At 23.1% G+C, this 24,724-nt stretch overlaps 5 protein-coding genes across 5 annotated transcripts; 3 read left to right on the top strand and 2 right to left on the bottom strand. All coding sequences in view use genetic code 6, as the record gives it.

Annotated features, from left to right (window-relative positions):
* Positions 1–213: 213 nt before the first annotated feature.
* On the bottom strand, positions 214–5,223 carry TTHERM_00266500 (hypothetical protein; the record flags this gene model as incomplete). Its single annotated transcript, XM_001015885.2, has 1 exon — positions 214–5,223. The coding sequence occupies one exon, from the start codon at positions 5,221–5,223 to the stop codon at positions 214–216; it is 5,010 nt and encodes a 1,669-aa protein (XP_001015885.2).
* Positions 5,224–6,068: 845 nt separating this feature from the next.
* On the top strand, positions 6,069–8,124 carry TTHERM_00266490 (nucleoside diphosphate kinase). The gene is made up of 9 exons (XM_001015884.3): positions 6,069–6,395; positions 6,451–6,617; positions 6,753–6,877; positions 6,961–7,103; positions 7,161–7,245; positions 7,310–7,365; positions 7,414–7,587; positions 7,641–7,871; positions 7,958–8,124. The coding sequence occupies exons 1-9, from the start codon at positions 6,078–6,080 to the stop codon at positions 7,991–7,993; spliced, it is 1,335 nt and encodes a 444-aa protein (XP_001015884.3). The 5' UTR covers positions 6,069–6,077; the 3' UTR covers positions 7,994–8,124.
* A 1,548-nt stretch (positions 8,125–9,672) lies between these two features.
* TTHERM_00266480 (hypothetical protein) lies at positions 9,673–12,424 on the bottom strand (the record flags this gene model as incomplete). Its single annotated transcript, XM_001015883.2, has 9 exons — positions 9,673–9,795; positions 9,887–10,159; positions 10,251–10,327; positions 10,395–10,460; positions 10,639–10,752; positions 10,851–11,024; positions 11,805–11,949; positions 12,065–12,152; positions 12,300–12,424. 9 exons carry the CDS (start codon positions 12,422–12,424, stop codon positions 9,673–9,675), a joined length of 1,185 nt encoding a protein of 394 aa, XP_001015883.2.
* Positions 12,425–16,076: 3,652 nt separating this feature from the next.
* On the top strand, positions 16,077–20,273 carry TTHERM_00266460 (hypothetical protein; the record flags this gene model as incomplete). Its single annotated transcript, XM_001015881.2, has 1 exon — positions 16,077–20,273. Exon 1 carries the CDS (start codon positions 16,182–16,184, stop codon positions 20,271–20,273), a length of 4,092 nt encoding a protein of 1,363 aa, XP_001015881.2. The 5' UTR covers positions 16,077–16,181.
* Positions 20,274–20,982: 709 nt separating this feature from the next.
* TTHERM_00266450 (variable flagellar number 3, putative) lies at positions 20,983–23,850 on the top strand (the record flags this gene model as incomplete). The annotated part of the gene is made up of 8 exons (XM_001015880.3): positions 20,983–21,027; positions 21,112–21,662; positions 21,764–21,926; positions 22,028–22,298; positions 22,861–22,949; positions 23,005–23,238; positions 23,295–23,459; positions 23,542–23,850. 8 exons carry the CDS (start codon positions 20,983–20,985, stop codon positions 23,848–23,850), a joined length of 1,827 nt encoding a protein of 608 aa, XP_001015880.1.
* Positions 23,851–24,724: the final 874 nt, after the last annotated feature.

The following is a 24,724-nucleotide window of genomic DNA, read 5'->3' as shown; positions in this document are numbered from 1 at the left end:
TTATTACATAAAAAATATACGTTCAAATTTTAGCTATAAATACAATGAGTTTCCAAATTTTTGAATCATAGTGTATTCAAACATATAAGTTATAAATTTTGTAATAAATTATTTACTAAGATAAATAATAAATTAAAAAGATTTAAAATAAACTAAAAATACTATCATTTAAATAATTTGTATTTTGATACAAATGATTTTTAGTAAAGATTTTCAAATATTATTAGAAAATATATTTTCAAAATTGATTATATTTGTGTTTGTTTGTTACTATCTATTTGATTTTTACCCAGATTCTATATTTGATAACTCCTCTTCTTCCTCTTCTGAAAATTATATCAATTAATTTTAATTTTAAGATTTTCCCTTTTTGCTGTATGTAAGTCTTTAAGTTTAATTTTTTTTGCTATTGAATGAGCTACTAATAGGAATGTCCATTCGCTAACCTTTTTTTTTGAAATGTTTATTTTTTGGGGTTTGTTTTTTTGATAAAATTGATTTTCTGAAATGATTAAATTAAATTAAATCCTTTTCAACATTAAGCATAAATTTTCTAATATTGTAGTTTTATATTGTAGATATTTTAATTAATAAATCTTCAGCATTAGAAAAATCAGGTTTTCCTTTTAAGACAATTAAACTTGGTAGAGTTTCCAACGAAAGCCAATTCGGAAGTTAAATATTACCTTATGGTCCATAGGGCTTGAAATCTAAACCAAAAAATTTTTCAAAGCACTCACAAGCTCCAGGATTATATCTTAAAGCTACTAGACTATTGATTTCATGAGAATCAATATAGATACTTTCTCCTATACTTGGAAAAAAAGAATTTGGAAGTTTACTTTTAACTCCAGCAGCATGAGAGTACATATACTGTTCAATCAAATATAAATTAATTTCTTTATCTTTGTAAATTTAATCATATATTCTTTCTTTTTTTTAATTTATTAATATTTCTTCACTAAATTCTAAATTTAAAATCTCTTTATCTATCTAAATGTCTATCAGTTTCAGTGCTTTTGACAGTCTTAAATAATAAAAAGAAAAACTAGGGAAAACAATTGCATTACCAAAAGTATCTAAATCATCTGTTTATTTAATATTGATTAAGTATTTGTACCAGTCGTTATTTGTTAGATTAGGGTTTGTGACTAGAGAGTAGTATTTCAGAAAATCAAATACAACTTAACTTTTTTAATCAAACTTCATTAGCTTTATAGCTAATTAGAATTTAAGACACTACTCCAATGCACTATGCTCTTTAGTCAGCTCTTCTTTCATTAATTTGGTTGATGTGTTTTAGTTGTTAAATTTAAATTTAAAGTCATACTCAATTATATGCTCTAAAAATAGCTAATAATCTAAAGATCCATTGCTTTTTAAATAAAATTTTTCGAATTGAGATTTCTTCTCTGACTTTTGCAAGGTTTCAAGCCTTTTTTTATAATTTTAAGCAATTGAATTTATATTTACAGAAACTAATTCTTAAAAGTAATTAATTCCTTGAGTTATAGTGGTGTTTAATTTCATTAATTTAGTAACTTTTTTTTTATTCGATCTTTAGTTTTGTTGTTGTTAATCTAGTGATTATCTCTCTGAAGGAGGCAACCTAAGCATTTTTATTAACTTCTTTTGTTGCTTTTATATACTTTTAAGCTTTTTCTCCAAGCTATTCATAATATCTATAGAACTTGTTACTTCATTTAATATTAATGGTATTTTAAGAATGAATTGTTGGTTTGGTTTACAAGAAACTCTGCTGTACATATTTCTTTTGCTATAAAATATATTATAAAAATCTCCTCTGAATTTATACAAACCAAACAATCCAGTTAAAGGGCCTAAAATAGTTACTAGTAACTAAAGTAGTAATGTTAAAGGCAATCTAGTTACATGTATAACAAAAGTCTAAGAAGTGCTTGTGTATCCATCAGAGCCTAATACTTCTATTTCTATACTCGTTTAAAAAGCGCTTTGAGGAGGTATTCCGTAAAATTTATTTAATTGATTATCAAATTGAAGCCAATCTGAGTTATCTAATGGCACAAACTATCCACCTTTCATTCGCAAAATAGTATAAGTAACTTTTGTATTTATATCTGGAACTATAAAGGTTTGAGGATCTATCCCAAAGCTAAATTATGTTTCAATTTCAATGTCATCTTCAAACTAGTTTTGCAATTTTTTATTAGGGTTTTATTGAATATTTTGTTTTTCAGATAAAAATGGAAACTGAAACGTTTTTGCAGTTTTCACAATTGGATAATTCATTGAATCAGTTATAGTAATAGTAGCTGTGATATCTCTATATTTTATAGGTGATATTGGAAAGATAATTACTTTTTATGATAAAAAGTTGTTCACGTTTTAAGATCTCCCAGTTATAATGATAATATTCATCTCAGGGTTTACTGAGATATTTACAGAAACTTAATTTGAAAAGATAAATTTCCCATAAAATTTAGGAATTTCTATTTAAATACTAACTAAAGGAGCTGTAGTCGAAATGTAAGATTGAGTTGATCCATCTATAACAAGATTTAAAGACGGATAAACTAAGAAATAAACTGGAGTGTTTTGAATTGAATTCAGTAGTGTATATTTTAGTTATTAGCTTAATCTATAATTATCGTCTTATTATTTTGGTGTCGAGTTGGGAAAGAGATTAGTATTTTTCATTTAAATAAATTATAAGCTGTTAAAAGAAAGAGTGGAAGGTACTAAATTGTTTTCGTCTATTATTCCATCTTCTTACAATTGATTAAATATAGCTTCTGCTTATTCAAGGCTTGTTGTGCAGCTTTTAGTTTTGAATAAAAAATCATATTTGCTGAGTGGCCTTATTGTTGTTAAAACAAGTGTATTTAAAAGAGGTTAGCTAAGATTTGCTGGATTAACTGCATTATTTGTGATAGTAACCACTGCAGATATTTCAACCGGATCATAAACTATCCATGTAGGAAAAGGAAGTTCAACTTAGTTTTGTATAAATTTGACATTACTAACAACCAAATCCAATGGCTCATACAAAAAACAAAAATTTAATTTAATTTTTTACCCAACTAAAAACTTAAAACTATCAGGATCATTAATTATATTAAAAATCATATCTCCTTATTCTGTATAACCTAAGATTTCTAAGTAATCGGTGTGTAACTAGACAGGAACTGTAAGAGGAAGCAATCTCATTTCTAGATTATTATCTATAAATAATTTAGAAAAATCTTAAGTGGCACAAGAGACAAATCCATTTTATTATGAATATTAGTAACTCGATACAATAAAAGGATTTTGATTATCTGATATATCTATTAAATAGATCATACCCTACTACATAGTAGCAACAATTACGGTTTACTCGTTCTGTAAATAAGTTATATCATTTGTCCAACCTTCTATATCGATTTGTGAAAACTGTATAAATTGTGGAAGTTTAGTTTAATCCATAATATAAAGTCCTCCAAGTCCATCTATAAGATAGTACTAATAGTTAAATGTTGTAGATTTATATACTTATTCTGCTCCATTTGATTCAATGTAATTCACCAATTTAATATTTTTGAAATCTTAAATATCCAAAACAAAATATCCATAACCTCTACATGCTCCTATAAAATATTTTTAGTTATAAGAAAGCATAACTCCGGTTGTTAAACCTTTCATGTATGGCAAGAATTCCCAGAGGGCTATAACAAAAAAGCTACCGATTGTTTTTATATCTACAAATACAATAACTCTATCAATAGCAACTACAATTAAAGTATTTTAAGAATTACCATCTATATCTTTTACATAACCATTTACGGGTAGTCCAAGTGGAACTTTCTAAATGACTTGTATATTTGTATAGCTTGAAACATCTAGCACTGCTATAAAATTTACTCCATCATTCATAGGAGTAATCAAGACTTTATAGTTATTCAAAGGATAAAATACATCTATATTTGCATTTGAACCTGGTGGCTTATATGAGCTTTAAATAGAAGTGAGATTAACTGGATTACTTGTATCAATAAACCAAAGTCCATCTGTATCAAAAGCTCCAATATATATTTATCTGTAAGGATCAAAATCGCATCTCCAATAATATCTTGTATCTGAATAATTAAAACTTACAGAGTGATTCCCATTATACAAGCTTACATATTTATTTCCAAGTAAAGGTTTCATCCTTCTAAAAGCCATAAAGGATACTGAATTAGAAAAATAAAGATAATTAGAAGTAGGTGATAGAGCTATTGAGTTTCCATGGTGAGAGAAATATGCCCATATGTATGTGGAAGGAGAATATATATTAGTAATATCTATTGTGTAAATTCCTATAGATCTTACTCCTATAAACAAAAAATTACTATCCTTAGAAAGGCACATTGAGTAAGGAGAAGGCACAGTCACTTCAGAAGGCCACCATTAATTTAGAAAGTATTAAAAGGAATAAGGTGAATGATTAAGATCTGCATTTATCACTTATGAAAAATCAGCAAAACTTAAACCATTTCTTTAATCTAAGTTTATTAAATACCTTTTGTCAGGAGTAATTAATGACTTATGAGAACTTCCTTATGTAGCTCCTGGGTAAGATCCTAAAAGCTTACCTGTTATTTATTTCTTTTGTTTATTTATTGTAAATATACCTAAACCCTAGTAGTCCTAGGAAATAAAGAGAAACTTCTCATCATCAGATAAAAAAGCCCCATATATTTGCTAAGGATACCACGTTATTTAACCTATAAAAGTAGGATTGCTTTTTTAAGATATATCTAATATACGAACAACTCCATTAACTTGAAGAATATACAATGTATCTTCTGCTTTGTTAATTATAATGTCTGTTATAAAGACCTATTAATTATCTTATCCTACTTATGTAAATGTATTCACATTAAAAGAATAAATCGTTAGCATACTGCTTTTAGAAAGAAAAATGTAATTTGCATCTTAAGTGATAGCAAAACCTTCTATATGCTCTTTTGTTTTTAAGGATGCAGTCACATTAAACTATTAATTTGGATCAATCACTTTAATGCCATCATCTCCTGCTGAAATAAAAATTAATCCTGTTGAAGAGCTAACTAATATTTTAGAAAACAAGCTTTGCTAATTGTTAGCTTTCACCAAATAACTATACTATGGAGAATAAACCCAATTTTATGGCAATTAGCCATTTATCAATTGAAGAATATTTAAAAATATTGCTAGAAAAGATAAATGATATTTTTTCATATGCTTTTATAATTAACTTGAATTAACAATTTTTTTTTAATAGTATTCTTAAAGATTATTACTATTACCTATCTTAAAATAAGTAGCTAGTTTAAAACGCAAAGTAGGTTATAACTAAAGACAAATAGAAGAAATCGTTTGACTATAAAGATATAAAAGTTTTTATAAAAATACAAAATATATATTTCTGGGCTTTTTGATAATAAGTGTAGAAGTTTATTTCGAAAATAAAAATAATTAAAATTCTCTGTTTATTTTTTTTCATGGTATAGATTATATTAGCTGCATTATTTATTAAAAATAGCCATTCGTTCGTTCATTTTTCCAAGCTATTATTTGATTAGTTTACATTTATCCCTTAAAAAGAATGATTAATAATTGTTTTTAATGTTTCTATTTGCCAAGTAAAAAATAAATAATTTAAATTTATTTTTATTTTTTTATTTTAATTTTATTAAGAAGTTAATATAAATTTAAGAATAAAAGGAGATATTTTAAAGTTTTTATCTATTATTTATTCTGATTTTAATGTTTTAAAGACTAAATTATTAATTTATTAAAACTTTTGATAAAAATGATTTATGTTATAGCTTGCTAACTAACTACACTTCATGAATTACTTTTATAAAAAACTATAAATAAATTTAATAAAAAAATTGATTAGCAAATATCGATAAATCAAAAAATAAAATTTTACAATTTTAGATTAAAGAGTTATTTTTATTAATAAATTAAAAATATTTAGAAAAATATTAGCTTAAATTAATATTAAATTTTTTATAATATAGGATCATTTTATTTTTTATAAGCATTATTTATTGTTTAAAACTATATTTATTTTTAATGTGATATTTATGAGTAAGCTCTAAGCTTTTAGTTGGTCTTATAAATCTGTATAATAAGCAAAATGGTTACTAAATATGTATTATTTATCAAAAACAAAACTTATATTTATTAATTTATTTATTTCTGAATTTATTTATTATTATCTTATTAATTTGTTAGTTATAAAGTAGATCTATTATTTATTTAATTAGGTAGCCAATATCCATATTATCAAGTAAATGAGTGAAGAAAAATTTGCATTTATCACTGAATGGTATGATAATAACGCAAGCTTAGTTAGGGTCTATCATTTATATTACTATCTTCATGATGGAGCATTAGAAATGGTAAATTTTAGTAAATTATTTCAATTTAAAATAAAATTAATAATTTCTTTAAAAGTATGATGCAAAAACTAAAAAGTTGTTCTTAAAGAAATGCGATTACCCTTCTATATAGTTAAAAGATTTATATATAGGAGCGATAGTCAATATCTTCAGTAGATAGCATAAAATTGTTGACTATGCAGATAACTTTACAAGAAACAATTTCGATTAATAAAGATAAAAGTTCATAAATTATTTATTTATTTATAATTATCTAATTAATATTTTTGAATGAAGAATTTTACAAATAAAATGATTTCAAACATATTTAAGCATATTATAAGGAAAGGAAGTTAATAATATACTTTATAATCATAGGACTTTAGCTTTGATTAAACCTGATGCCTATACAAATATAGGAAAAATAATATAAGCAATTGAAGACAATAATTTTACGATAAATAACTTAAAGATGTGCAAATTAAATCTAAGGGATGCACAAGGTATAAATAAATAAATAGCTAAATAAATTTTTAATTAGAATTTTATCAATATTAATTAATTATCATTTATATTAATTATGCAGAATTTTATGCTGAGCATAGAGGAAAACCATTTTATGATGAGTTAACAAATTATATGTGCTCAGATTTTATAGTGGCAATAGAACTAGTAGGAAATGATTGTATTAATTAATGGAAAAAAGTTATGGGACCAACAAATTGCTAAGTATCATTTAATCATTCAAAATAAATTTGTTTAAATATTTTTTATAAATTCATTAAGGTAGCAAGGGTAGATGCACCTTAAAGCTTGAGAGCTATATTCGGTTAAGATGGAGTGAAAAATAGTTTGCATGGAAGCGATTCAGGTATTAAACATTTCATATTGAAAGCTAAAAATAATGTTGCTTTTGTAAATGTATTTATTAAAAGCTACTTCTGCAAAGAGAGAACTTGACTTTTTCTTTTCTAAGCAATCACAACTAAAGGTTAGCTATAAATTCCTTTAAATAAATTGAAATAATTTTTTAATATAGAAAACTGCTATATTTAAAAATTGCACATGCTGTGTTATCAAACCACATATTGTTAAGTAAAAGCTATCTGGTAAAATTATAGATATAATCTTATCAGAAGGTTACGAAATAAGTGCTATGCAATCTTTCTTCTTAGATCGCCCTACTTCTGAGGAATTTTTAGATTTATATAAAGTAATTAAGCATATATAAATTAAAAAAATAATGTACCTTTTATTTGTTTAAAGGGAGTTCTTCCAGATTTCATTTAGATCGTTGACCATTTAGCAAGCGGATTGTCAATAGCATTAGAAGTTAGATAAGAAAATGTAGTACAAAATTTTAGAGAATTATGTGGTCCATTTGATCCATAAATAGCAAAGTAAAGCAAGCCAAACAGCATAAGAGCCTAGTTTGGTATAGATAGAGTACGTAATGCAGTTCATTGCACAGACTTACAAGAAGATGGCTTATTAGAGGTGATTTAAAAATAAAATAAAATAGCATTTCATTTAATATTTTATGGAATAAATTTAATTTTATTTTATTTAAAAATATTATCTAGGTTGAGTTCTTCTTTTGTATTTTGTAAAATTAATGAGTTAAAATTATTTATTTTCAATGACATGTTAAAAATTATTCATTTTTGTATTAGAGTGTAAATTGTTTAAATAAGAAAATATATTTTAGTTTCCTTTTGTAAAAATTAATTTTAAAATTAAACAAATATTGTGTCTGATAAAATAAATTTTTATTTAAAAGATATTTTCAAAAAAAAAAAATTTGGTTTTTAAATTAAACTCTTTAAAAAGATAGATTTGATTGATTTTATTTACAAATTTTATTTAATTTCATTATTGTTATATTTAATGGTTTCCTTTAATCATTACTCAAAGCAACTCTCAGTTACATTCTATTTGCCAAAAAGATAAATATTTTCAGGTAAATCTAATTAATCACCAAATATTTTTAAATTAATTGAGTGAATATACTTTATAAATTAATGCAGCAATTTAATAGCTAATTATTTATTTGAGAATCTTTTAGATTGATAAGTCAAGTTTTACAGAATAAAATAGAGATAAGTATATTTTTAATAAACTTTTCACATATGATAAAAAAAATTTGGTTTTTGATTAAATTCTTAAAAGAGTTAGATTTGACTGGTTTTATTTACAAATTAAATAAATTGTACTTTTTATTATTTGATTTGTTGTATTTAATGGTTACTCAAATCCACACTAAATCGTTTTCTACTTGCTAAAAATTATAAATATTTTAATACAAATCTAATTAATTATCAAATAATTTTTTATTACTTAAGTAAAATTAATTTTAATTTATTAATTTATTTGATTAAATATTTTTTAGAGAAATATTTAGTTTAATCAGACAAGTTTACATTTTTTAATTTTAATTTTTCATTAATTGTTAAAAATAAATGATAAATATTTAGATTATCTTTATATTTTAACATTTTATAAAAAGAAAAACTACTTTTTAATTTTAAGAAGTATCAAAACTTAAAAATTAGTTAATCCTTGAATTAGTAGTATTTTTTGAGAATAATAAAATTATGTCAAGGAGTAAAAAATAGATTTAAAAAAATATTCTCAATTTTAATAAATACTGATCAATTTAGCATTTACATCATTAAATTATGAAATAAAATTTTAAGCCACTAATTTAATTTATTTATAAAAATGAATAAAGAGATATTTTATAAATTTTATGGTAAAGAAGATTTTAAAATTCATAGGAAATTAATAGAAAAATGTATTGGATACAAGTGATTATAATTATTTAAGATGAGATGATAATTATTTTTATAATACATAATAAATTAGAAATTTAGGAGAGGTAAAGAGATTAAGAATCTATATATTTCATTGATTTTTTTATTTTTAGGACTTTTTTGTGAGCTGTTAATTATTGATTGAATGATAATTTGTATTTATCATTTCCAAAATCTTTTTACATTTATTAGAGTTTTTATTTATAAATAAAGGAAAATTTTTAGATAGGGTTTAGGTCATTTTATTTTTTATTTAATTAAATTGTAGTTATTATTTAGAATTCTATTTTAATTCTAGCTCATTTATTTGCTTATTAGCAAGTAACTGCTAGACAGAAGAGTTTTTGATAGTTTTAGTAAATTAATTAATTTTGATTTTGAGATTGATTAATTTTAGTCAAATTTAAATTTTTTTATTTATTTAATTTTTGTTTTAGTATATGAGCACGTGTTTGTTTGAGTCACTAAGTAATCATTTAAAGATATCAGATTTATCTATTTGATTGTATGTTGCCTAGAAACTCGTCTATCCTTGAAGTTATTTCGCTGTCATTCTGAAAGGATCCAGAAGTAGACTAGTCTCCACTCTAAATTCTTTTCTCATAAAACTTTTTAGAAAAAAGGGTTATTTTAGTTAATGCTTTCATTTAATGGATTCTATTAATGAAAAATAAATCCAAAATTAAACTAATTAAGTACTTGTTCGGCTACTTTTGATTTGTAAAGCATAGCTATCATTTTGAATTTGTCTTAGAGGTTTTCAATTTAGGATTTAGCTTTTATGAAATGGATGTAGTCTTTCACTTTTACAGCAATTTCTTTAGATGTGAAATAAATTGCATAGCAGCGATTTTCGCTTCCTCTTTTGCATAGGAGTCTCCATTCAAGCTTATCCACTTCAGGATGATCCCAATTAAGTTTCAAGTCTATTCCATTTTGCTTGCTCACCTTGCAGCCTTTGAGTTGAAGGTACTATATATAAAATACAAACAAAATATTTTAATTTAGAAGTGTAAGAGTAAGAATCAATTAATTAATTAATTTAAATAGAAGGATATAATACCTCTGCTCTTTCTTATAAAAAGAAATAATCTGGATAAGGAATGATCTTTTTCATCTGAATGCCTTTTTCTGTATCAACTATTTATTTGATTATGGGTAATTAAAAAATTAACTTCAATTGACGAGTATTAAAAAATATTTTTACTTTGATAAAGCTTGTCATCAATTAATGAAACACTTCTACTGAGTAAATTACTGCTAATTAATTTCCCTATTTTAAATTTGATTGAATTTAATATTTATAAAAATTAAATATAATGTTAATAATGTTTTAAATTTATGGAAGAAAAAACACTCCTAAGTTTTTAATTTGTGATTCTAGTAATTTACACAAATAAATAATTTCGAATTTTATGGTGATCAAATTAACAATTTTTTAATTAATTTACCTTATTTGTGGCAAACAAACTACTCAAAATAGATATCATTATCAACGAAAATATATTCATCAATGCATATCTTTTTTTATGCTCCTATTTACTCGACATCAAGATAGAGTATATCTTTATTATAAAAAGTATTTTTGTAAATCATATTAGTGAGAGATCAGGAAATATATTAAATCTTTAAATAGAAAGTAAGTAAGTTTTAATAATAATACCTATTTCATTGAAATGTGTTAGTTGCTTTGGGAAAGTGAATCCTTCGTGAACAAGCTCATTGTATGTCGTGATAAGTATTTTATCTTAGGTAAACCATTTAGACCAAATAAATATGCATTCAGAAATGAGGCGGATAAGATTTTTGTGGAGGGCTAGCTCTTTGAATTATGCTTCTATATGTTACATTATTATAAATTAATAAATACAAATCAAGAATTGGGTAAATAAGAAACTATATCTTTATTTGTGGGATTTAGAATATGCAAAAAATTTAATTTTTATCTTTTAAATTCGAAAGAAAGCAAGAAAATTATATTTTCATAGCTAAATCAAAATCTGTAAGAATTAAATACAATTATAACCAAACTAGAAGGTATGACTACTTTAAATACCACTTTTCTTTAGGTTTAGACCAATATTAACAAATCAAACTTTCCTATTTGATATACTTAATGTATTTTAAGCAAGAAAGCCATATGGTTAGTTTCAGATTTTGTTATTATATATAGTAGAAGTAGGTAGAGTAAGATTAAAAAATTAGAATTTTAAAAATTGAAATGAATGATTAAAATAAATAGTTTGTATTCTTTTATAACGGGATTGCTTATTTGTTTTAGCAATATTTATATCTTGGTTGGAGGTTGATGATGCTTATATAAAAAGATGTGTTTAGAACTAAAACATCGAATTAAAATTAATTGAATGTAAATTATCCTACCAAATAATCAATTCAAGTAAAATAAGGCACATTTTATGAAGAAATGATATCATTTGATAAATTAAAATAATCAGATGAGTCATATAATAAATTTAAATTAAATTACTATATTTAAACCCACATAATTTAAATTTGCAATCCATTTTAGTTGAGTAGTAATAAATCCATTGCTTTCTTAGACATTTGAATAGTTTCCTCAAAAAAAATATAATAAAGAACATAATTGAATTCTTACTGAGGTTATCAGATGATTGTAATATTTAGTTTGTACGGTCATGATTGAGAGTTGACTTAAGAATTTCATAGAATACAGGGACTATTTCTTGTTTCAATCTTTAAATGAGAAATGTGTTCCATGTGTCAACGCATTCCTTTAAAAACTGCATTTTTTATAATTTATAAAATATGAATTTAAATTGATTATATTCACTCAACTAAATTTAATTAATTTTGCTTATGTTAAATAAATATATAAATTAATAATGTTTTTCTTACAGATATTGTTTGGAATTATGTTTATACAGAGATGTTGTTATTTTATAAAACTTGCTTAGAAGTTTAAATGATAGTTTCAATAAGAGTTCTATTTTTTAAAAACAAAAATTAATTTAATCTAACTCGCTTGCGCTCAAGTATATTATATTCAGGGAGAGAAGCGCAGCATTTTGCTCCACTCCCTTGAGGAAATAATTTTTGCTTTCATAGTATCTTAACTGATTTAAAATATTACGTATCATTTTGAAGCACTTACTATCTGTAATGCTCCTTTAGAAGAGATGAATCAGCGTCTTCAAAAACATTTATCAATTATTATATTTTTTCTTGGAATTTTTATTTTAGAATATTTTAGACCATTCTATAGAACAAATACGTTATATTATATAAGCGTTTGATTTATAAAATTATTTTTTTATGTTTTGCTTGTTCCCTTAGATTTATATTTAAAAATCTACAATTATCTTGATTGTATTTTTATTTATCAAAAGGATTGAATATTTATTACTTAACTCAAAAGAGTTTTTTTTGATTTTTATTGACTAACTTTTAATTATGATTTTTTGCTTGTTTCTTTTTTGCATTTCATCTTCTAGAGTAATCTTCATAAAATCAAAAGAAAGAATCTTTTCTTCTATTTTGCAAAAATACAATAATAAATCAATAAATGATTCATTCAATCGTTCATTCTAAAATCAATAATTAAATTAGCTGCCCTACTTATTTCCATAGATTCATGTCAAGCAAAATTGATTATTGATAAATTATAAACAAATAAAATTAAGGAGAAAAAAGTATATTTTCTCAATTTAAATTAATTCGATATTTATCTTGTAAGTATATTATATTGCTTTCTCTCATATTTATGAGATGGGCATTATAAATAGAGTTAGCTAGTTACCTGATTTCAAAAAAGCTTTAAATGAAAAAAATTATTGTTCAAAAAATATCTTATATTTATTAAAAAGTTGTGAATAAAAACAAAATGAAGTTGCTACTTAAAAAATGCTGATTTCTTGTTGGCTAAATTTAAAAAAAAAAAAACGAAAAACTATACATTCAAATTGAAAATACAGTTATCAACTTATTCATTTACAAATGTTAAGATTTAAATATAGTACTAAGGGATTTGATTAAAACTAAAGTTCAAAAAGACTAGATCTATTTAGATAGATAAGTAAAAGAGATTTAACTCAATAATGAGGATATCAAAATTTTCTTTGATGGTAAATTTTTCAATTACTGACTTTTCATCTCGTATAATAGACAAGTATTTGCTAATTAATCTCTAAATTAAAAGTATTTTACTCTCAAAGAAAAAACCATTTTTAAGAAATAATAAATTATTTTTTTAGAACAATAAAAGTGAAAAGTATATATAATCTTTTAAAAAAATCAGTCACACATACATATTACATCGAATATGTTAATTAATTTTATCCATCACTTATAGAAAGAAATTTTTAATCATTAATCAGTAAAATCCTATTTTATAAATTCAGAATTTTCTAAAAATGGGGTTTAGAATTTTCAAGAAACAGCAGTTTCTTAATATATTTATTGTAAAAAAGTACTTGATAGTAACTTCTGTGATAAATTTATTTAATTATTTTAGAGAACTTTTGAAGTCTTAAGTACATATTGAATAAATAATTTGATAATTTTATTCTTTCTATCTAAACCTAGCCAATTTTTTTCTGATCATCAATAGTAAGAAAATTATAATTAAAATAGATAGATATTTAAACGAGTATAACCAGAATCAAAATTGATAAATTAACAAGGATTTTTAATAATAAATATATCCTACGAAGTCACAATTTATCTAGATATTCAGTAACATTTAATTTTCTCTAAATGCGATGAAACTTTTATTAAATTTTTTTCATACAAATTTTCTAGATATAATAATTCAATCTTGTATTCTTGATATTTCATTTTGGTCCATTTATAATTATGAAAAATTATAAAAAAATAGATTTGAGCAAGATTGAATTTCGTTTTTCTCCTAAATGGTATTTATTATTTGGCTTTACTTATTCTCCTGTCTCCCAGATATATCAAAATGAATGTGATAGATTATTAATAAGATTTAGTAGCAAAAATTAAACATTGAATATTAAATCTAATTGAAAGAGACACTTTAAATATTGTTGGCAAATCTTTTATATTCTAAATTCATTCATTTTAAATTTAAATACTTTTAATAAATAAATCCTTTTTTATTAAAATAAAAATTATTCCAAATAGAGCTTAGAAAAATTCTGATGAGTTAGAAATCCAATAAAAAATTAGGTTTTCCTAATAAAATCCTAACTAAAGCGCTTTTAATTCTATGATTTTTATCTACTTTTTTTCAAAAAAAAAGATATTTTGAAATATCATTACAATAAAGCCAAATAAAATTAAAAATATTCAATTATTTTAAATTATTATTAAATTCATTTTTTACTAAAACTTCACTATGAGTAAAAGCATAGAAAAATTATAAGACTTGTTTTCTTGCTAAAAATTCTGGAAACCTTTAGTGATTTTAATTTGTTCAGCCAAACTGTTTGAATCTGATTTGTTTCCAATATTTTTTATATTCTTGTATTAAATTAATTTTTTATAGCACTTCTCTCACTAATTAAATCAAAGAAAACGATTAAAATTTCAATTGCCAAAAACCAAAAATAATATTTTTATATCAAACTTAATCACATATAGTTGAGTCATACATATTTCAAGATTTTTGCTTAGAATCTTCTAAAAATTTTATTACAGTTTAAAAATTAAAAAATGAATGGCTAAATAATCATTTAATGTTTTTTAATATCAGGTAAATCCCTAATGTAAAAATATTCCCTGATATCTTGATAAATAAATATAAATGCTTTAGAAATCTGGTATTTATTCATATAGGCGCTAAATTAAAAATTATAAGCTAAATTAAGTAAATAGAAGACATTAGTCAAAAACCAGATAAAAATATGTAAGAAATTCTAAATATGTCTAAATAGACACTTCAATCCTTTAGCTTTCTAATATTTTTTTTGTTAAAATTATAAATTATAGAGATAAAATTAAAATAACATAGATAAATAATTAATATCCATTTTTTTAAATTTATTTGCTTATTTCCTCTACTAAATTGGTTTAATACTCTCAAAATATATAATAATTCTTCTGCTTCTTCTTAACTTTTCTTAAAAAATAGTATTTAAATGTAAAAGTTCATTTTATTTATACTAAACAGATTTATTCATAAAATAATTATAAGAGAAATTAATTTATTTCATAAAATTTAAAAGTCGATCTTCAATTACATTTTAAAACAAAAATGCATTTTAGTTAAAATATTTTTAAATTTGGTAAAATTACTTGTTTATATAGAGTATCTTACATATTTGTATAACATTTTATTTTAATCTCTTATTTGATATTTTGCTTAACTAAATCCAAACAATTATCTTTGAGTTTTTATCAATAAAATTTTAAGTTTTATATGCTTTAGGCTAGATTTTTAGAATATTGTGTTAACCTGCATTATTGTTGTCTATTATCGAGCAAAACATTAATATGGGATTTATTAAGATGATAAAATAATATAAGATAAAAACAATTTATAAATAGGAGATTAGTTTAAAATGAAGATTGCAGTAAGATTATAATGATTTAAAATTAGGTAAAGTATTAGAGATATTATATAAAATTAAAAACAATAAATATACTAGATTCCTAATAAAAATTAATGTATTTATTGAGTATCTTATTTTTATTAATCAAAACTTAAATTTAAATTGATTTTGTAAATAAGTTTGAAAAATGGCTAGACTTTATAAATGCAATATTGAAAATTATTTTATTAACTTTTATATAATTTATTATAATTTAATTACTAATCTATTATAATTATAGTTTACAAAAATGATATTTTGATTGAATCATTTGATTAGATAGTACTGTTGTTTACTTTTTACTATGCTTTTAATTTAATATTTTTTATATTATAATTTAAGTAATTTTTTCTAATAAATAGAAAGAAAGAAATCAAACTTCTAATCAAGTAAGTATAGCAGCTCAATCAGAAAATTTCAAAGAAAAGGAACTGTAATAGAAGAGCTTTTTATTCTTTATGAAATCATAAAGTTTATATAAAAGCAGTATAGAAGAAGTAATAGCACGCAAAGAAAGTTAATAAATGGAAAATCATCTAGTTACGAATGGACCAAACGCTATTTAGGAAAAAAATTAGTAATAGGAACTCCTAGATGCTCAAAATAATAATAGTCATCAAAATAACTTTGCGATAGATGTTGAATTAAAATTATATATAGGATAAGATGTTTACAAAAGAAAACAAAAGGTTAATAGCTATGAAGACTTATTACAACTAGCTTAAGATCTATTAAAAAATCACCATATAAAAATAGAAGGAAAGGTAGTAATGAAATATGTAGATCTAGATAAAGATAATGTACATATAAATGATTAGCAGTCTTATTAAACAGCAGTTGAAGAAATACAAAATAGTCAGTAAAAAAATCTAAAAGTATTTGCAGAGTTGATTTAGATCAATGATAACAACTAACCTAATTTGTCGTAATCATTTTGTTTCTAAAAGGGATCAATTTGCTCCAACTGTAGTAGTTTTAATTTACAAACCCATCCAAATGACTCATTAAATAACTTAGAGTATTTGAATTAAATAATTTCAAGAACAAGCAGCTAAAATGGCAATAGTAATACCATGACAACTTCATAATCTGTTAACGTTGAAAATTAAGGGTAAATACATGAAGAAAACATATAAAAAGAAAAATAGAATGGGATTAAAACATAGAATATGCCAAACAAAATATTTTCACCAACAGGAAATAGCACAGCAAATGTGATTAATTTCAATAATTAGCAGTAAACACCATTAAGAAGGGGGATTTCTAAACCTATTCCAGAAAACCTTAAAAGCTAATTGCCTTTAAATTTTGAAAATTTTTCAAATGAGCAAGTGAGTTATAACTTCCTTGCCTCATAAGATCAGCTAATCACCAGCCCAAAAGATGTTAATCAGAATTAATTAAATCTATTAAACAAAGGCAAACACAACTAATAGCAAACAAATTAGTATTAATCTAATCAATAGTAATAGCAGTAACAAAGACAAATTTCTTCTATCACATTACCACCTCCTTATTCTCTTTAAGCAATGTTTTTGAATTAATTGGATCCAAATTACTAACAATTTCTTTTGTTCAAAGAATACTTCTAAAATATCATGAATATTTAAAGTCCTCAATCAATTCAAGGGTTGTAAAATGACATGGATTTAATTGGAAAAAAGAACCTATTTTAATTTGGAGCTTAGATTCATAAAAATAGCTAAAGTTAAACTCATTCACTTTAAAATTATCAAGAACATTTTGAACCTAACTTAGCAAATCATAGATACAGTAACTCTCTCAATAATGATAGTAATATAAAAGATAATTAAGCTCTTGGTGCTGCTTCTTTTTCAAGTGATTTTTCTTAAAATAGAATAAATCAAAAAAAAGAATATCGTGTCAATACATCTCTCGATGAAGGTATCAACTCAATAAAATAAGTTTATTAAGGGTTAAATTAACAGAAGAAGGATAAATAAACAAGTTATGAGGATTAATAAACATATGAACGTAATCTCAATAATTAGAACATTAACAGTAATATACCTTAGAATAGTCAAGGAGCTAAAAATTCTCAAGCATAGAGAAATGGTTCTGACGAGATATAAAATCATAGTATTACTAAAAATTTCAAATCCATATAAAGCAACAATAATGTCAAACATAATAATAGCAATAAAAATTCTTAGATAAGCGAAAGTTACTTTAAAAACTAAATATCAAGTTTTGGTGAATAAGATTAAATTAATATTGATGATCTTGATAGCTTTAAGAGTTAAAAATTAGAAGATAGCAACAGTCTGAAAGGATAATTATTATAAAAACAAAAAAATAATGTCCTTGCAAATAATAACAGCACAGATAGTGATCATACAGGCAGAGAAAATAGCGTTAATAGTAATTATTATTATAATGGTTTCAATCATGAAATTTAATAGACTTCATTTTAGCAGATGGTATAATAAGATACATATCACAATATATCTTAAGTTGATTGCTTTTCTCTAAGTACTAGCAAAGAAGACAAGCAGATACCATCAGTCATAGCAAACAATCTTTATATTTTTGATACTCCCTCTAAGATTAAGCAAACAAGATAGGTGTCGCCTGTTAAGTCATAGCAAGTCGAAAATTAAAGCAAGGTAACTCTTGTAAATGAAAAAACTGTCAGCTAAAGTGTTCAGTAGAATATTTTCAAAAGTAACTAATTAGAAAGCATATAGAAAGAACTCTAAAATGAAAGGGCCAATCAATATGGTTTTGAGCAATTTATAGAATAAAGCATTGTTATATAAAAATCTAAAGATGATAGCAGGGAAAATAATATCCCTTAATATTTTCATACACTGAAGTAGATTTAAAAGAAGACTGTTGAAGAACTTAAGAAAGATCCAAACTGCACTTAATGCGTTTAGGAAATGCTATCAAATGAGAAGTGCAAATTCTGTAAAAAGAATCTCATTTGCAAATACAAAGATAAACAAAAACTGATCATGACTGTTGTGAGCCATAAAATAAAAGAAATCCTACCATTTTTAAGACCAATAATTGAAAGCCAAATAGAAAAAAAGAAAAGAAAAACTATTAGAGCATTTTCATACTAGCAATAAGTTTAATAAGAATTTGATCAATAGCCTCCTTCCCATATAGCACAATCTGAAAATATAAATAAAATTGATAACCAAAAGAATTAAGAAAACGTTAGTAGCTCTGTTCCCTTAACTTAATTAGATGTTAGTTTTAACTAAAAATATCAATAAAATTAAAATTCTCCTCAAACTTTAATGTTATTGTAAAAGAATTCTAGCAACTAAACAAGTCGAGAAGATAAATAGCAAGATAATAAATAAATAGATATGTTTAGGGATGGATTGAATGATTATACTTTTTAAAATTTGAATGAACAGTTCTTGCAAGGAGGACTCCATCGCTATTCGTTTGGTAGTAACCACAAATCTCCAAAAAATTCAATCAGTTTTGATAACAGCTAAAGCAAAGAAAAAAATAACTAAAATGGTGAGCAAAAGCTACATTCCTTCAATGAATTTCCAGATGAACAGTATCTCTAAGCATTTAATTAATTTAACTCACATGCAGATAAAATTGGAAACAGCTACCAAGAGGAAGAAATTCAGTAATAATTATATGCCAACTTTTAAAAAAATTCATAGTTTAATAACTTGTTTCAAATTCCTCATTAGGAAAAGCAAAGTAAATTTTATATAGAAAATCAGTAAGAATAAATTGATTTTTTTAATGAATTAACTTCACTAAATAATAAAAATGAAGGAGGCTAACAGATCTAAAACAATAACTTCAATAATTTAATAAATAATAGTGCTGTTCCTTTAAAAAAATAAGTATCCCAAAATACTGCTGCTTTCTTAAAAAAAGTAGAAGGAGAGTTCGATATCTATGATGATTTCTCAAATGAAGAAGAGGAATCAAAAGAATATGATATGAAAAATATATTTAAAAATAATAAAAGTAAAAATGGCATTTAAAAGCACGAACTTACTTAACCTTACTAAGTAGAAGTAGCTGAATATTCCCAAAACTAAATTATTGATTGCTACCCTGGTGAAAAACGGGATATTTTAATTGAAATAAAGAATGTTGGCAAAAAAAACTGGGACATTAATAATTTCTATCTTAAATGCATAAAAGGAGTGTTTGAAAAAACAAAATTTTCACCTTCTTAAAAGTTAGCAGTTGGGCAAGATGGTACCATTCATATGCAGGTCAAGATACCTTCAGAAATAAAAACGTATACAACCTAGTGGCAAATGTTTGAAATAAAAACCAATTCATGGGAGAAAGAATGTAGTTTTGGACCAGTTATAAAGATTTAATTTGCTGTCCGAGAACCTACAGTAAATAACTCTCATTTTTGGTAAGAAGTAAAAAATTAATTATACTAGCTAATTGATCCAAGCGAAAGTAACATAGATAAAAAAATACATGATTTTATTAAAAATCAGCAGAGCTAATATAACCACCAGCAAATTACATAAGCAAAACAAAGCTAGCTCATAGATAAAATAATTTCTTAATTTTTCGATTGACAAATCGCTATCAAACAATTAAATAAAAAATAAATAATTAGATATATAAAATAGTCTTAATTTCTACATTTTAATAATTCCTAAAAAAATATTTCAAATAAATTAAAAAATGAATAATAGTTATAAAGATACAGTTTTATCAAAACTTGATTTGAACTCTTACTATAATCTACTATATATTTATATTTTTTGTACTCAAATTATTAATAATTTTATATTTATATTATCATATTAATATACTCATCAATTAAAATCTTCAAGCTCAAGAAATATCAACAATTTTGTTGTAAAAAAAAAATATTGTTTAATAAATTATTTTTTCGTCAACTTTAACATAAATCAAATTGAAAAATTTATAAATACTTTCAATCTTAACTTGAAGAAATTATTTTTCATTAAAAAAAGTAATTTATAAATTATATTTATTTTGGTTGCATACACCAATCAATTTTTAAAAAATTAAAATATTTGATGTTTGTTTTTACACTTTTAATAATATCACAATTTCAAAATTGATATTAATTTATAGATGATTTTTTGAAAATTTTGATTATCAATTAAAATTCAAAATTGCGTTCACACTAATTAAATAACAATATTGTAAATTTTTATAAAAAATTTAATTATTTTCAAGTAGTAGAGTATTTTTTTGATATTCAAAAAATTTAAAGGAACTAAAATCATAAAATCATAGCTTAGCATAATAAAAATGGAAGATGTTATAGAAAAGATAGCTGAATTGACAATAAATGGGGTATTATTCTTGCTAAAAATAATTTTTATTAGTGTTTGCAGTTTAATTGTAAACCTTATCAAAAATTTATATTTATAAATTTAGGTTGAATACATTTTAAAATTAAACGCAAACAACGAGGAAATGGCAATATAGCTTGAACAAAAAAATAGTGGAGAAATATGGAATAATTCATTTACAAAAGACTATGTAGAAGATAGTACTTAAAAGGCAGGAAATTTCAAAAAATTCAATACATTTTTGAAAATGCTTATTTCAGCAATTAATAAATCATCTGAATCAGTTTCTTTGAATATTTTATCTTATTAAGACTTAGAGGCTTTGAAATCTAGAAAAAACTAAAATAAATAGCAATCAACCTCAATAAATGCATCTTCAGTTCTAGCTAAAAAGAAATTTTTAATTTTGTAGTATTAAGTAGAATATGACAAGGTTTAATATCCTTTATCATTAGATCTTAATGAAAACCCAGATCCTCTCACTTTAAAGTAGATTATTAGCAGGTTAAGGCTAGAAAACGAAGTTTTAAGATAAGGGAGATCTGAATCATCAGATTAAAATCTCATAATTTAGTTAAAACATGAAAATTAAATACTTAGAGCTAAGTTATTTAATAAAGAAGAAGGTCCCTCTTTGTAATTATTTAAAGTTTTTTCATAAAAATTTACATTGTTTTTATCTAATATGAATTAAATTTTATAAATTTATAATTTTAAATTAATATCTAATAATTTAGAGACCGTGATCATCCATAAAACTTAAAATTAATAGAAGAGTAAGGAGAAGAGATAAAATATTTGAAGCAAATACTTGACAATAGAGAAAGAGAAATGCTTCTTTTAAAGAGTGAAAATGCTAAGCTTATGGAACATGCTCAAAATTTTGTAGAAATGCAAGATGTACTTCAACTTTTAAATAATTAAGAAAAATATGATTTATTCTTTTTACAAGCAGTCTCTTAATTCCAAAATTAAAAATAAATATTTTTGATAATAAATAGGCCATCAGTAAAATCAAAGAGGGAGAGAGAGTAATGTTTTAGCAATAGCAAAGATTAGAATAAATGGATTTAGAGATGACAAGCATTTTATAAGAATTAGAAACATACAAAAATAATGATAAAAGATAAAAACAGCGCATAATTTTACTTGAATAGGAATTAGAAGGCACACTTAACAAAATCACCACCACTAATCGTTCTAGAAATGATTCCAAAAACAAATCAATTAGTAATTTATCTAGTTCTATCAATAGAGGTAGATCATCTTCAAGTAAAATACTTACTTAATATTCATTGACAATTTTTTCAAAATTAAAAATCATGAAAATTATTTTTTGCAAAATCCAATAATTAATTTTATTTGATAAATTTTTTATACACTTAAGTTCATTTACAAATATATTTTGCAAATAAATCCTTTATTAAAAATTGTAAAATATTAATTTAGAAATATTAATTCCTATTTTTATCAAAGAACAATTCTATATTAATATCAAAAAATACTGACAATTCTTAAGTAAAAACTACTTTTAATTCACTGAAATAAAGAGTATGAAAAATGGAATTATATATAAAATTAAGAAAATTCTAACAAAAAGTTGTAAAATATTCTTATTGAAATATTAATTCTTTTTTTTATCAAAGAACAATTCTAATGCCAAAATATACTAACAATTATAATGTGAAAATTATCTTTAATTTACTGAAATAATGAGTATGATAAAAAGAATTGTAAGTAAAATTAAGACAATTCTAAATTTAATTTTAATTACCCAAGTTTTGTATTAGAATACTTATATTTCTTTAATATAATAAATATTCTTTTAAAATAGTCAATAAAAAAGTTAATAATGTCATTCATGCATCACCTTTAAGAAATACGAGTGCTTTACTCAATTCATCGGGAAGATAGACCCCAACAGTAATAAAAAATATAATTTGGTTTACAATAAAGAAATATCTTTTTAAAATAAAAGAATCTTTCTCGCTCGAATTCTCAAAGCAATTTAAAAAAAACACCTTCTAGGCCAACTTCTTCCAATTAAAGATAGGGCAGTATTGGATTGAATAGAAGAAATTCTATAGAATCAGACACAGAATCTTCTAAATATAAAAAAAATATAAATAACATGAGAACTTCATCTCCTTCTCGTTCTTCACTAAATTTAAATTCATCATAAACAAAGAAAAGTAGTAACACACCTCAAAAAGTAATAATTTAATAAAAGAATTTTCTTTACCAAACACTTATATTATTAACAATTAGAAAACTATTGTTTCAAACACTAAAATGACAAAGTCTCCTCAAAATAGCAATAGAAATTCTGTAACCTATGGATATCCTTCAAAAAATAATACTATAAAATCCAATACATAATCAATTAAGACACAACAGACAAAAGCAGCTTAAAATAAAATTCTTTAAAATAATGTAACAAATAATTTAAAAACTAATAAATAGACTAACTAACTACCACATCTCAAATAATTCAAAAACCAAATTTTATAAAAAGAAGGATGAAGGTTCTGATGACGAAGAACGCTTAATGAAAAAATTAATGGAACTTAGAAAATAAAATAAAGAAAATACTGAATCTTAAAATGCCTTAAAAAAGAGCAGGCTATTAGATTAAATGGGAAACAGCACTTCCTCAACTTCAACTTTAGCAATGAATAAATAAAATTTAGGCAGTACTTTTACAAAAGAAAATTTACAAAATTCGTCTGTCCACGAAAATTCGCCATATACTTGCGATAATACCACAGATATTGATGACAGACTTCATAAGCTTTAAAATTTATTAAGGATTGCTAAAAATTGAAGGATTAATTAAATGATTTCAAAAATGCTTAAAAAAATTACTAATTTAAAAATAACTAAATAAATTATGAAACTAAAAAAAAAAAAATCAAATACAGGCAGGCAGGTAGAAAGAAAGAAAGACAGATATTTATTTATTTATCTTATCTTGATTATGATTAGTTTAAAATGTAAGTAAATATTGTGATTACATAAAAAAATAAAATAATCTTGAAAATAAAGTATAAAAATATAATTAAATTATCATATAATATAATAAATCAAACCATATTATTACTTTATTTGATTGGGATAATTGTTTATAGTTAAAATAAAATTGTTCAAATTTATTTTTATTTGCTTTCTGCTTTTCTTAATTAATGTATTTAATTAGCCATATATTTAACTAGCTTAACTTTTTAAATTTTTAAATTCAAACAAAATTTCTTTTTTATATTATTTAACTTGACTTTATGTGAAATTTATTTGATGATATTTACTTATTTGTGATTTTTATTGATAATTTGTGGAGTAAATATTGAGTCAAATTCTTAATTTAAATACTAATCAATTTTCACGAAAATTCATAGTTTGAAAAATAGTAAATAATATATCGTCAGGGATGTTACATCCTTCAATAAACTTGATCAAATAAGATAACAAAATTTTCATTTTAAAATTTTTTTGGATTATTTGCAGAAATAAAAATCAATTTTTTCCTCATAATTATTAAGCCACTTTTTTAACCAAAATTATTTTTGGTAAAATTAACAATTTTTATTACTTTTTAAACTAAGCTTAATATTTTTTAAATTATAATTTAACATGCAATGATGTTTTAATAAATTTAGTTTTGAATTTGGAAAACAATATTATTTTTTGGAGGAATTATTTAT

This window comes from Tetrahymena thermophila (assembly GCF_000189635.1).
Source record: "Tetrahymena thermophila SB210 genomic scaffold scf_8254649, whole genome shotgun sequence".
In the NCBI taxonomy this organism is placed as follows: Eukaryota; Ciliophora; class Oligohymenophorea; order Hymenostomatida; family Tetrahymenidae; genus Tetrahymena; species Tetrahymena thermophila.
Note: the sequence above shows the minus strand (reverse complement) of the source record. Positions and strands in the feature narration are given on the sequence as shown.